General features: G+C 35.1%; 1 protein-coding gene across 3 annotated transcripts; it reads right to left on the reverse strand.

Moving 5' to 3' along the window:
- Positions 1–3,566: 3,566 nt before the first annotated feature.
- On the reverse strand, positions 3,567–6,121 carry LOC141652099 (uncharacterized). 3 transcript variants are annotated; one of them, XM_074459741.1, is made up of 3 exons: positions 5,775–6,121; positions 4,928–5,062; positions 3,567–4,210 (listed from the first exon to the last, which is right to left on the reverse strand). In XM_074459741.1, the coding sequence occupies exons 1-3, from the start codon at positions 5,929–5,931 to the stop codon at positions 3,987–3,989; spliced, it is 516 nt and encodes a 171-aa protein (XP_074315842.1). In that variant the 5' UTR covers positions 5,932–6,121; the 3' UTR covers positions 3,567–3,986. The 3 variants fall into 3 exon arrangements, with proteins under 3 accessions (XP_074315842.1, XP_074315839.1, XP_074315840.1); XM_074459738.1 differs by having other exon boundaries at positions 3,567–4,240; positions 4,928–5,092; positions 5,775–6,098; XM_074459739.1 differs by having other exon boundaries at positions 3,567–4,240; positions 5,775–6,033.
- Positions 6,122–15,351: the final 9,230 nt, after the last annotated feature.

Below are 15,351 nucleotides of genomic sequence, written 5' to 3' on the forward strand. Positions count from 1 at the left end.
AACGATCACCTTCACTAACTTGGAATGGACATTTATATTTCATTGTTAATCCTTGTACAAAATGTCTAAATTAATAGTAAAAGATGATGTGAAGTACAAAATATCTAAAATTAATACATTTCATTTACTTAAAATGGACATTTATATTTCATTGGTAATCCTTGTAAAATTGATCCAATTTGATAAGGGTCAGCTAAGAATATAAATTTTAGTGCTTATACTTATAAATTACCTAACCTAACCCAGTCACGGCCTCAAATGTTTTACACCTGTGACCACCTTATCCTCCTTTAAATTTTTTGTCAAATAAAAAGTAAATTGAACTCGTTTTAATTTGATTATTAACACGAAAATGACGACCCATATACCTGAGATGACTCGATCAAAAATAATTCATAATCTGAAATGACCAGACAACAACACATACAAACTACATTGAAAAGATCAGATGACTGAGTTCGACCAAATATGAGTAACAAATACAATATGAACCCACCGAAATTTACTGACTCAAGCTGAACATGAATAACCTAATTATCAAACAACATCCATTGTTACTTTGTTAGTGACAACTATAAAAGTGAGAAGACTTATATTAGTATATTCAATTAAAAAACATCACCAAATTTGTTAATGTTTTTTTTTTTTTGACAACAAGCAAAGAATAGCTTACATTATTCCAAATGTTACATAGTAGGCTATTCGACTAAGTAGCACCAGAAACCTGACGACCGAATCTAGTACTACCAAGCCATTCCTAAAGATAACATAAAAATTAACAACGATAAAAACTACCACAAGACAACCTAAAACTAGAGCATCGAGGGCGTGTTGGTGAAGGAAGGAGGAATAGCCACAGGCCATAGAACAAGCTTCATACACACGAAAGACCTCCAAATACCGTCGATACATACGAGCCGCAGAGTGACAATAGCAAGGTGTACTTACACTCTTGCGAAAAGAGCGTAGAAAGACAAAGTGGTAAGCAAGACTACAAGGTCCGCCACCGGCGGAGATAAATCTCCTACACCTTAGAGATCGAACCCTACGATCGTAGGACCAACAGATCAAGAACTCCGACCAGAGGCGGCTATGACGGGGGTGCAGGGGATTCATCCGCACCCCCTTTGTCAAAAATAAATATAAATTTGATTGGTAAAAGAGCATATTAATTATGGTGGTCTAGTGGTTTGTGATATGTTTTCTTACCTCAAAAGGTCATGGGTTCAATCTTTCAATTGAGCAAATTTTTTTAATGCTCTTTCACCATACATTTTGCCCAATTAAATAAGATTTTTTAATATATAACTCGATTTTCGTTGTAAAAATTTTTTACGCACCCCCATCTATCAAGTTTTAGAATCGCCCCTGACTCCGACATGCTGTAGACACCTCGTTTCTGCACCCCTCGCAAACCACTCGGTAATGATTGGGCCGCATGTTTGGTACGCGGAATGATTTGTGACAGTTCGTAAGTTTATCGTCAAGTGATTGCTCAAACATTAATGTCTACCTCTTAGTTGTCATCTACGTGCCGATACGTTCGTTTTGGCAGTAATTAGAGTACATTTGGAGTCCGGGCCTAAAACCGTCTTCATTTTCTGATAACCGTTAAATCTCGAGTCAGAATGTTCTGGAATGTTCCGGATATTTCTATTCCATATTTTATAAATATTTCACAATCTTTATTCTTTGGTAAACAATTTCCCGTAATATTCATACAAAATATTAAGGAAAACCGAATTATCCCTTTATTCCATAATTTAAATGCGGAAATCTTTCTTTCGCAGGAGGAAACCACTTGGGAACAGACGCAGCAGGTGCTGCGCCTCTTCCAAGAGACGCAGTGACTGCTGCGCCTCTTCCTAGGTCCTTTTCTGCGTAATTCTCGTATCTTTTATATATCTTTCCGAGATTCACTTCCAAAGACTCTCCGAAACCCTAATTCCTTCACGTGATTAGTATAAATAGGAGCCTTCGCTCCTCATATTTCTCACGCGAGTGTCCGCCCTTCTCTTCTCCCTTTTGCATTCTAGACCTTTGTTCTTACTTTTTGGCGTCTACGTGCTTGAACATTCGACCACGTAAGCTCGGATCCTTCTGAGTTCCAGCCTCGTTTGCATGACCGACCAATTTGACCAACTCCACAATTAATCAACTTAATCAATCTAATCGTTTTCCTCCTACGAGGGCACTTTCATATTTGCGTTATAGTTCGAGTCGAGCATCACTAATCGATAACTTAGTCCTTCTCGTTTCGTCAAACATGTAAGTCTGAGGGTGTATAATCCTTATTTATTTATTGTTATTTACTTTTTGTATCACTAATGTAAGGTTTATGTCGAAAATACCTCTTAAAACCGATTTCTAAAACCATATTTAAAACCTCTTTTTACGGATTTTCAGAAGATAAACCGTCGAGAAAGGACGCAAGAATCGCTGCGCCTCTCTTGAAAGGAGCGCGATTTCTGCCGCGCCTCTTGAGGGCCGCGCAGATTCTCGCTTCCTTTCTTCTTCCTTCGTCCTCTGTAATTCGTCAATCTTTGCTTGTTTTCGTTTGTTCTTCAGTTCTTTGGTACAATAGCATATTAATTTCACATGTATGTTAATTCATTCATTAACACGTTTTATTCATCATTAAAATCCGACTTAAATCCCTTATAATCCCATATTTGCGGGTTTTCGTTATTAAAATTCAATCCGGGTTGTAGAAATTCAATTTGTTCATATCGAGTTTCTGGAATTCGATCTTTGATATATTTTCATCTGTCTTTCGTCGTATTCGTCATTAATTTGTCGTTAATTCATCATGTTTAGCCTATTTTATTCACCCATGTCACTAATTAATCGTTTAATCATGTAATAATTCGTTCTAATTCCATCTCATCCATGTTTATTGCTTTTATGACTCATTCACATGTAAATAACCCATTAATCACTTCCATCCGAGTAAATAGATTAATCAATCATTAAATTTACCAATTAATATTAACGATTTGCAGTTCCGGCTTCACAGCCAGAACTCACCCTTGGAACAGACGCAGCGTCTCACGCGCCTCAGGGCGCGATCTGCTGCGCTGTTCGAGATGAGTTCTGTTTCTGAACTCCATTGTTGCTTGACCTAGTTTAATTAGCTTACGTATAATTAACTATTAATCGCATTGTCACCTTCTTATTTGTTCGTTAATTCTTTCTTTTATTCGCTTTCTCAAATTATCCGTTTTAAAGGTATTTTCGACATAAATCAATGAACCCATTGTAATTATTGTAATTTTCATTATTGTAATTTTCTTTTATTGTATTTATCATATTTCTTGTATCATTTGTATGCCTTCCCATATAATTGAGCATTAAATCCTACTTTGACCCAATTGCATGATTAAATTACGTGTTCACCGACTTAGTCTAATCTTCACATGCTAGGATTAAAGCTCGGAATATAGCCTTGACTACCTAAATATATCTGTAAAAGCTCGGAACCTTTACTTACAAAAGCAAGAAAAGAAAAACAAGGCAAAGAAAATTATGGAACTCGGGAAGTTTACTCGATAGCTCAAACTGTATCACAAAAAACTCGAAAGCTATAAAGCGTAAAAAAAATGTATCGACATATTACATTTTGATAGAATTACCGTTCATCGTCTATTTACGATACTAACGAATTATGATTTACTGAGCTATCAAATAAATTTTCCGAGCTAAGTCCAAAATTATGTACGCAAAACAATTCGAGCAATACAAATAACTTACCGAGCTGTTCAAATAATGTATTGAGCAAACCAAAATTTATTGATAAGAAGCTCGGAAAGTTTACTTCGTAGCTCGGAATGTATCTGTAAAAGCTCGGAACCCTTGCTTACGAAAGCAGAAAGAGAAATACAAGGCTAAGAAAATTATGGAACTTGGGAAGTTTACTCGATAGCTCAAAATGTATCATAAAAACTCGAAAGCTAAAAAGTGTCCAAAAATACACCATAGCCTTACAATTAATCCTCCCATCCAACTTTGTATATTTTACCCACGATTCCCTTATCAGACTTAGTACCTTGTTTGCAACAACAGAATTCTTTCCCAATAATATCACCATTGGTAGCTCTCCTCATGGTAGAATGTCTAACACCAAAACACTTAACAAACGAATATCTAAGATAAGCTTCGTAAGCATCATCCTCTGAATCAAATACACGTCCAATCAACTCCGATTGTTCAGCTTCAACACAAGAAAAAGAATTGTTCGCACCTGGAAAAAAAAATATCAACAACATATTACATTTTGATAAAATTACCGTTCATCGTCCATTTATGATACTAACAAATTATGATTTAATGAGCTATCATTTAATTTTCCGAGCAATGTTAAAAATAAATAGTTGTACGCAAAACAATTCGAGCAAGACAAATAACTTATTGAGCTGCTCAATAAAAGTATTGAGCAAAACAACATATTACATTTTGATAAAATTACCGTTCCTCGTCTATTTACGATACTAACTAATAGGAATATTTATAATAGTTGGGCCTCAACCATCACCTTAAGGTTTTGGTTGAGATGGTTCATCTATCATGGTATCTCAACCATTATAAATATTACTATTACTAACAAATTATGATTTACTGAGCTATCATTTAAATTTTCCGAGCAATGTTAAAAATAAATAGTTGTACGCAAAACAATTCGAGCAAGACAGATAACTTATTGAGCTGTTCAGTAAAATTATTGAGCAAAACAACATATTACATTTTGATAAAATTACCGTTCATCGTCTATTTACGATACTAACAAATTATGATTTGATGAGCTATCATTTCAATTTTCCGAGCAAAGTTAAAAATAATTATTTGTACGCAAAACAATTCGAGCAACACAAATAACTTATTGAGCTGTTCAATAAAAGTATTGAGCAAACAAACAATTATTGATTTTTACCTTTATGAGGAGCTATAACTTTATGTTGTTTCTCTGGATTCGTTGATATCGACTCCAACAATACGATTTCCATTGACGTATTAATTCCCTTAGAAGTCTCGCTGACCGTTGGTGATGCTAAATCTATTGTTTCATCTACCAAAAAATATTCGTCCACAACTGATTCTTGAGGATACAAGATGCAAAAACAGTGAGAATTACTATATCTTATTCAATGTTTGATGCAAACACTATGAAACCAGTTGCAATAACCACCAACCCACTGAGTTATCGTGTAATTTTCCCGAGCAAAAGGAAAATCGTCATGTACACAAAAAAACAGGAGCACATCTTTTAACTTATTGAGTTGTCGTGTAAATTTTCCGAGCAAAGGTAAAATCGGCATGTATATAAACAATCAAGATCACAACTAGTAACTTATCGAGCTATCATGTAAATTTTCCGAGCAAAAGTAATAGCGTCATTTATATCAATAAATCAGGAGCACAACTAGTAACTTAATGAGTTGTGGTGTAAATTTTCCGAGCAAAACTAAAATCTTCATGTATATCAAACAATCAGAGCACAACTACTAACCTATTGAGCTGTCATGTAAATTTTCCGAGCAAAATTAAATTTAAATGTATAACAGAGAAATGGAGCAAAACTCATAATCTTTATGAGCTATACAACAGGCTTATCGAGCCACATATATTCAAAGTCAGAAAATAACAAGCCTTGTAACATGGACGAAAAGCATGTCTTATATAACAAAATATTGCCAAAATTGATGACTTTACCAATGAAAATTATATCTTCCAGAATACATTGATGTAGTCATGTAACACATAAAACTAACAATAATTACCTTGACAAGGATATTTTTCATCTCGTTGTCTTTCCAAACTCATTGATACTTGATTAAATGCAACAATTTCCATTGACGTTCCAATTCCCTTAGAAACTCCATCGCCCATTGCTGATGATAAATTTGTAACATTCGTTGTAGAAGCTTCATCATTCATAGATTGTAATTCTTATATAGATTTTTGATTCTGATTAAAGATTATGCTTTAATGAAGATGAAAAAATAATATTGAAGGAATAGCAAATTGAGAAACTGCATAATTGTTAATCAGTTAGATAAATTAGGACAAAAAGAGAGATAAGGGGAGAAATTTCTTGACTACGTTGAATATTCAGTTACTGAATATTGAAATTAGGGGAAAAAAATTAGGGAAACAAAAATTAAAGAGGAATTGACTAAATTACCCTTAGTTGTATAATAACACTATACCACAGGAGGTATAGTCTACTAATTGTAACTACCCTTTGTCGTAAAAAAAAGAATTGAAAAGAGTTCTCCCTCCCTTCTCTCTCTTAAAACCTAATCAATTTGTTAATAGTTCGATGATTGTGCATTGAAATTCACAATTATCACATGTAATTTTTCCATTTTATCAACAATTATATTAATACCGTCTTTTTTAATCGATTTAATTGTTGTTGTTTTTAATTGAAAAGAGGATTTTTGCAATTAGGGTTTGGATTGACTTTAATTACGATTAAAGTTGGGTTGTTCACAGGTGGTTTCGTCACATGTAATGTTGACGGCAGCAGCTTGTCCACCACTCATTCAATTCCTGTCAAAAGGTCCGATTTAGGCGCATAAACTGATGAGAAATTGGGAATTGTATTATGTTTCTCTAATTAATGAACAGTCGAGCAAAGGGGACAATATTAGTACAAATAACTAAAGTTTGTTATCAATTTCATGAAATTATGTGATAAATCTTGTTGATTGGGAGGAGGACGAGGCATGGTGTGTTTTCTTATTTTTCTGGTTTTTGATGTTTGGTGTGGGTAAAAAATGGGAGGGGTAAACTTGGAATAAGACAGAAAAATGTGTGGGATTAAGTAAAATTGTATGCGGGATTTAGCAAATCATTTATTTACCTTTTAGAAAAATTCTTGGGTACACCCGGTGTACAAGATTATCGTACACCCTAGCCAATAATAAACCTTTAATTATATTTCACTTAGATTTTGCTTTATTATTTATGTAGAGTATGGGTAATTCTAATATTTTTATTGGCTAGGGTGTACGGTGACGTAGTACACCCGGTGTAAGGTTATTTAAGATAAACAAATGGTTTAGACGAAATGAGTACTTATTAATGATCCCGAATGCTAATCGTAATCTAAAATTATCTTATAAAGCCCATATCCGACTTTTTTTAGTTATGTACAATTTGAATTTTACAGTCACATATAGACACAAATTATAACGATACCATACCATTTGAATGTGCATGATTATTTACTTGTTGCGTTTATCATGATTTAACGACCTCTACTCATCTACAATAGGTAGGTATTAGAAGGAAAATTATGATATAACGACCTCTTACCAAAAACATCACAATTATTTACCTATTAAATCATAATTTTATGATTATGTTCCTTTTTTTTCGACTTTATATCTTATTTTCGTATGTGTGTGTTTGTATATATAGATATATGGTATTAACCGAGTCACTCAAATCACAATCATCGGTACCTAACACGATTAATATGGCCTCTTACCAAACCATCATTTTCATACCATTGTTATCCATTCTATCAATCTTTATTATCGAAAGTCAAGCAAACAACGATACGCTCATACACCAACTATGCGACTCAACCTACGCTCCGACTAACTGCACATCATGCATCGCCAACACGAAATTCCCGGTAAACATTAAGCTTAACGTTATTAAGGCGTTACTAACATGCGCGTCCGACGATTTTGAAAAACTCTACGACGACGTTAATAAAATCCTCGGCGATGTAAACATTAGTACTGCCTTAAAAGATACAATGAACAAATTCATTGATACAATCCTAGATATCGTAGGCAACGATGCCTTCGCATTAGCCGCTAGAAAGAGATTCGGCGAAGCCAAGGATTATGTTGATAATAATACAATTAAGAAGCTTAAGGATTGTGATTCGATACTTTCGAGCTCCGGAGTTACGATTCCGTCAGTTGTTACGTCGGGGATGTCTAAACTTGAAGATGACTATAAACTTGTTTCTCAAGTCCTTGGTCACCTAGAAGATAGCTTATGATCCAAAACTTTGTACTCTCGTACTCCCTCTGTTTTTTTATATATATTTGATGTTTAAGTTAGTGGATCGGAGTTTTATACTCCCTCGGTTTTTTATATATTTTAGATGTAGATTAGTGATATAAACATTTGGAAATGTATTGTCCATTAATTATTAAATTATGATCACTAATTAATTCAATCAAGCATGTTAATGTGGCCTATCATATCCAGTCCAGTCCCCTCGGACGTTACCATCCGCGAGGGCCGAGGTCAGGGGCGTCTTGTAACAAACGGAGGCACGGGGTACCGCAAAAAAATGAGGCCCCAAATATGAATGTACAAGTGTACTACACTTCGATGTTTATATTGAATTTCATCAATAAAGCTTAGAAATTCTGTGTCCAAAATCGGAGGCCCAATACCTCCGTCCGTGGTTGCCGGGGTCTTGAACACCCCTGGCTGAGGCATTGCTCAAATGTGCTATGGACGACATGTTGGAAAATATTGTGATTTAAGAATTAAATATGGATTTTTATTATTTGACCAAGTAATAAATATAAATATAAATATTTTGAATGAGTATTTAACATCACAATTATGACATTGTGATTTTGGCCGTTGCTTATATTCTCTCTAAATGACATGAGTAAGTATGTGATTTAAGGGCTTAGTTATATGGTAATTATGATGGGATCAAATGCTAGCCGTTTTGTTGATTTGCTTTTAATGGAAATAATTAAGATTTGCTCTTTATCTTTAATTTTTGACATATATATAAATGTCAGTGAGTTGGCTAAGTGGACAAGTGAGATTACATTGTCTTTGGTTCACACATACGAATGCAACTTTTGTTTAATAATCTACAACACAAATATTATTGAGTTATATCCTACCATTTTTTATAATCTTGTATACCAATTATTACTTTAAAATATTATTGAGCATTGGGCGATCGTCGGTTCGGGGATTCCTCTTGCTGCTACCGAAGGAGTCCAACGGGTTGTCGTATCTTGGGAGAGGAACGTATTATTTTGGTAACCAGTGCAGTGGAGGCGTTATCTCTCTTAGGAAAACGCCTAGCGTGCTTCGACCCAGGCCACTTTCTCTTAACTCTCTTTTTATATTATAATAATATATTTCTTGTATATCAGTCTTATTATATTTGTTATTTTACCGTTACTATTAAACATCTATCTATAATTTCTGTATCGTTATTATTATTATTTTTATAATTGTGTTTTTTACCCATATTTTCTAACAATCTAAGAGAGATAAGGTAGAACAAGAAGTACAATATTGTGTTAATTCACCGTTGAAATATATAACTAATTGTCTCATCCACTAAATCGTAAAATTGGTGTCACGCTGTGTTATTTGTGTCAGTATAATTGTAATGCTATTAAATCACAAGTATATGCAATATTAAGTAGGAACTTTTTTGTCTTATTTGTGATCTTGTTTTTGTGTCATTTTGTTTATACTTACTGCACTTCGTTGTAATACCATTGTCTGATTTTGGATTGCACGGCTTATTATATACATAACTGATATTGATAGTTATTTACATTCTTTTTTCTCCTAAGTGTTAATGGACTTTGTTAATGTGGGGGCTGTTTCCGACCTACAAGTTTTTATGACCTATGATTCAAATGATTGGTGGATTGACTCGGGCGCTAATGTTCATGTTTGTGCTAATAAGAATTTATTTAATACGTATGAAAAATTGGAGTCAAAAACTGTTAGTATGGGTAATGGTACTCCCGCATTTGTTTTAGGTTTTGGATCGGTTAAACTAGAATTATCATCTGGTAAGTCTATTACTTTAGAGTCGGTTTATCATGTTCCCGATATTAAAAAAAAATCTTGTTAGTACATCTTTGTTGGTCCAACGTGGTTTTAAAGTTATGTTTGAATCTAACAAAGTGGTTATAACTAGATATGGTTCTTTTGTTTGTAAAGGTTATTTGTGTGATGGATTGTTTAAGCTTAATGTTGTGACTCATAAGGTTAATTATGATGAAGCTAATATGTCATTGTTTGTTTCTAATGTTGAAAGTTCCAATACTTGGCATGGTAGACTTGGTCATGTTAATTTGCAAACTATTAGACGTATGATGCATTTAAATCTTATTCCCTCATCCAGTGTTAATTTGAAAGAAAGATGTCAAATTTGTGTTCAAGCTAAGGAACCTAGAAAAGCTTTTAAACCCGTGGGTGGAAAAGACACTAAATTGTTAGAGTTGATTCATAGCGATATTTGTGATAACAATAATGTTTTGACTCGTGGTGGTAAAAGATATTTTATCACTTTTATTGATGATTACTCCAAATATTGTTATGTATATTTGATTAATGCTAAGAGTGAACTTTTGTGGGTTTAAGGCTTATAAAGCGAGGTTGAAAATCAGCTAGAAAAGAAGATAAAAATTGTTCGTTCGACAGTGGGGCGGTGAATATGAACTCACCGAGATGAATGAATTTTGTGAGACACATGGTATTATACATCGGAGTTACGCCGCTTATGGTCCCCAATCTAATGGGGTTCTTTGAAAGAAAAATCGGACTTTGTTGGATATGATTAATGCAATGTTGATTAGTTCTGGTTTACCTAAAAATATGTGGGGAGAAGCTTTATTATCTGCATGTCATGTTTTAAATAGAGTCCCATATAAGAGTTTTGATAAAACCCCATATGAGTTATTTAAGGATAAAAAGCCTAATTTACAATATTTAAAAGTGTGGGGGTGTTTGGCTAAAGTGCATGTTCCTATTACAAAACAAAAGAAACTTGGCCCTAAAACTGTTGATTGTGTGTTTGTTGGTTATTCTCCACATAGTACTACATATAGGTGTCTTGTTTTTAATTCTACTATTCCTCAAATTTCTAATAATACTATTATTGAGTCGCGTGATGTTGTTTTCTTTGAAAATATTTTTCCTATGATAGATAAAATTTCTAAATCCATTTCAGATGCCTCTACTTCTTTAAATTTTGGTAAGTCTTCTACACAAGTTTTAAATAATAAGCCCGATGATTGCGATGAGCCTAGAAGGAGCAAAAGGGCTAGAATTGCTAAAAGTTTTGGACCAGATTTTCAAACAAATTTAGTAGAGGATGATCCAAAAACTTTTAAAGAAGCCATGTTATCCGTTGATGCTCCATTTTGGAGACAAGCGGTAAATGACGAAATGGAGTCTATTTCTTCTAATAAAACTTGGATTTTAACCGATCTTCCTCATGGTTCAAAAACTATTGGTTGTAAATGGGTTTTTAGAAAGAAATTGAGAACCGATGGTTCGATTGATAAATATAAAGCTAGACTTGTTGCAAAAGGTTTTACACAACAAGAGGGAGTTGATTTCTTTGATACTTATTCACCCGTTTCTAAAATTTCGACTATAAGAGTTTTAATTGCTATTGCATCTATTTTTAAATTAGAAGTTCATCAAATGGATGTGAAAACCGCATTTTTAAATGGTGATTTAGAAGAAGAGATTTACATGGACCAACCGGAAGGTTTTATTTCTCAAGGTCAAGAGAACAAAGTTTGTAAACTTGTTAAAAGTCTTTATGGTTTAAAACAAGCTCCTATGCAATGGCATGAAAAATTTGATTCTACCATGATTTCCGATGGTTTTCAAATTAATAGTGGTGACAAGTGTGTTTATTTTAAAAAGATTGATGATACATATGTCATTCTTTGTTTATATGTTGATGATATTTTGATTTTCGGTAGTAATATGAATGTTATTAACAAGACTAAAGCATTTTTGTCCAAAAATTTTGATATGAAAGATCTTGGTCAAGCTGACGTGATATTGGGTATTAAATTAGTAAAAACCGATAATGGTATTGCATTAACCCAAAGTCATTATGTTGAAAAGATGTTGCGTAAGTTTGGTTATTTTGATACAAGTCCAGTGGCTACACCGTTTGATTCATCTGTTAAATTGAGGAAAAATGTGGGGGATAGTGTATCCCAACATAAGTATTCACAAATTATTGGATCATTGTTGCATCTTACTAATTTTTCAAGACCAGATATTGCATATGCAGTTTGCAGGTTGGCTAGATATACACATAATCCTAGCACCACCCATTGGAATGCTCTTGAAAGAGTATTTAGGTACCTTAAGGGTACTATGAATTATGCTATCCACTATTGTGGTTTTCCAAGTGTACTTGAAGGGTACAGTGATGCTAGTTGGATAGCTGATATTGATGAGACTAAAGCCACAAGTGGCTATGTATTTTTACTTGGTGGAGGTGCGGTATCATGGAGGTCTGCAAAGCAGACTATTATTTCTCGTTCAACTATGGAAGCTGAACTTATTGCTATGGATACCGCTAGCATGGAAGCCGAATGGCTTAAAAATTTGTTATCTGATATACCTATTTTGTCTCAGCCTATTCCTCCTATATCTTTATTATGTGATAGTGAGGCTGCTTTAGCTAAGGCTAATAGCAAAAAGTTTAATGAGAAAAGGAGACATTTGATGGTGAGACATAAATCTTTGAGACATATGATTTCTCATGGTGTTATTTCTTTGAATTTTGTCAGGTCTCAAAGCAATGTTGCGGATCCGCTTACAAAAGGACTGGCGCGCCAGCAAGTACTTGAATCGTCGAGGGGAATGGGACTTATGCCCATGTGATAGCCATCGCAGTTGAAACCCGTCTTCAAAGATTGGAGATCCCATGAAAGAAGTTCAACGGGTAATAACGAAGCTGTGGGTGGGCTAAGTAAGGAGAGCACCATTTATTTGGCGGAATTTTGTGTCCGCGTCCCATTCCTATGGCTAAGTGAGATTATATTTTGTGATATTGAGGTGCTCTCATGGATTTGAGTTTGTTGTGACGGTTTGAGGTTGAGCTTTGACTCTTAATGAATCCGAAGGCATAATTTTTTGCGGGGTGGAGGTCACACCTACCCTTGGAGGATTCACCTAGTGGGTGTTCGTAGTGTGGTCGCTACTATGGGACGTGGGCAACTCCCTAGAGACACTCATGACACAAGATACCTGCGCATGACCATTAACGCGCACCACTGATAGAACCTGATCGATTGCCCATATCGTGTGTGTGGTGAGTCCAAGCTTGATTTAAGGGACCTAGTTCAAAGTATTTATACTACTATGGTTCTTTCGAGTGCAAGCTCACTTACACTAAGTGTTGGTTCAAACCCGAAAGGTACCTACACCTATTACACGGTATTGTATGCTCATTATTATAACTATTTTCATAAAATAATAATTTTTTTTTTTTTTTTTTTTTTTTTTGGGTTATTTGATATTTTAATATTTATTTCGAATTCTTAAATCATGTGGGGGATTGTTGGAAAATATTGTGATTTAAGAATTAAATATGGATTTTTATTATTTGACCAAGTAATAAATATAAATATAAATATTTTGAATGAGTATTTAACATCACAATTATGACATTGTGATTTTGGCCGTTGCTTATATTCTCTCTAAATGACATGAGTAAGTATGTGATTTAAGGGCTTAGTTATATGGTAATTATGATGGGATCAAATGCTAGCCGTTTTGTTGATTTGCTTTTAATGGAAATAATTAAGATTTGCTCTTTATCTTTAATTTTTGACATATATATAAATGTCAGTGAGTTGGCTAAGTGGACAAGTGAGATTACATTGTCTTTGGTTCACACATACGAATGCAACTTTTGTTTAATAATCTACAACACAAATATTATTGACTTATATCCTACCATTTTTTATAATCTTGTATACCAATTATTACTTTAAAATATTATTGAGCATTGGGCGATCGTCGGTTCGGGGATTCCTCTTGCTGCTACCGAAGGAGTCCAACGGGTTGTCGTATCTTGGGAGAGGAACGTATTATTTTGGTAACCAGTGCAGTGGAGGCGTTATCTCTCTTAGGAAAACGCCTAGCGTGCTTCGACCCAGGCCACTTTCTCTTAACTCTCTTTTTATATTATAATAATATATTTCTTGTATATCAGTCTTATTATATTTGTTATTTTACCGTTACTATTAAACATCTATCTATAATTTCTGTATCGTTATTATTATTATTTTTATAATTGTGTTTTTTACCCATATTTTCTAACACGACACCCAAAAAGTCAACCTATACGCGGATGATATTAACCGAAACTCAAGTACAACTAGACCCGTAAAAAGCGCAGTCGAACAATGGAAAAAAAATTATTAATTCAATCGATATTTATGCAAGGAATTAGTCGATCAAAGGAAGTTTAGGCGCGGTTTGGCTGTAATACCCGTCCTTTTAGGGACCCGTTGACCAACATTGACCGACCTTTGGGGCAGGTGTTAGCCTTTAGGAATGAGTGCCAGAGTGCCTTGTGTCTTGTTAGACTTTGGGTGATGAGTGGTACTCGATAGAGTAGAGGCTACTCGATCGAGTAGCTTGGGTACTCGATCGAGTAGGTGCCACTCGATCGAGTAAGTTGGTTACTCGATCGAGTAAGTTGGTTACTCGATCGAGTAGCGTCTTTACAGCGGGGATTTATAATCGTGTTTTGATAAAACCGCATATCATTTCCGCCTCCTTCCTTCAACCCTAAATGTCGCCTTCCTCCTTTCCTTTCACCAAAATTCCTTCCATGGGAGCCTTAGAGGATGCTAGTGCCATGAGGATGAGTTGCTTGAGTCGGGTAACGGTCTTAACACGATATGCTATGCGTAGGTATGTCATCATCATCATCTTTGTCATTGTTGTTCCTTGTAGGATTGTGGTGGTAGTAATAGGTGTTTGTACTGTTGGTATAGGGGTTTTGCTTGCTTGGTTGATGTCATGTGGTTGAGCAAGGAATCGCTGTGATTGGCTAAAGGTAGGTTCGCCTACTCAGTTTCTGTTGGTTGTTTAGTGTGACGGTCATTGTATTGCTTGTAGTGTCGCTGTGTTTGATTGTGGTAATCGGTTGGTGTTGTGCTGTTTCGTTGGTTGTTGTTGTAGTGCAGCTGATGGTGACTGATTGTCTGTGGTTCTCGAGGTGCGTCCTCGGCTGAGTGGAGTCACTTGCGGGAGTGGTTTCACGCCCTAGTTTCGCCCTCCGTGGAACCCGCCACGGGAGGGGATGTGCACATTAATGGGACAAGGTTATCGCTCGGTATGATGAGCGGGGATTTGGTGGGTACGGTTGCGGTCCCCCACCGGCAGGGCTGGTCCAGTGGACAGTCGTGATGGTGATCGATCGGAGGGGAGATGGCTTGTGCGTTTATTGTTGTTTTCATATTGTTATGCCTGTGGTTAGCGTGTGTCTTCAGTTACTGACCTTGTGTGGTTGTTTCTTGTTTGTTTCTGTTGTGTCTGCCGTGATCCCTTATGGTGAGCAGT

This window comes from Silene latifolia, chromosome 4 (genome assembly GCF_048544455.1).
Source record: "Silene latifolia isolate original U9 population chromosome 4, ASM4854445v1, whole genome shotgun sequence".
Taxonomy (NCBI): Eukaryota; Viridiplantae; Streptophyta; class Magnoliopsida; order Caryophyllales; family Caryophyllaceae; genus Silene; species Silene latifolia.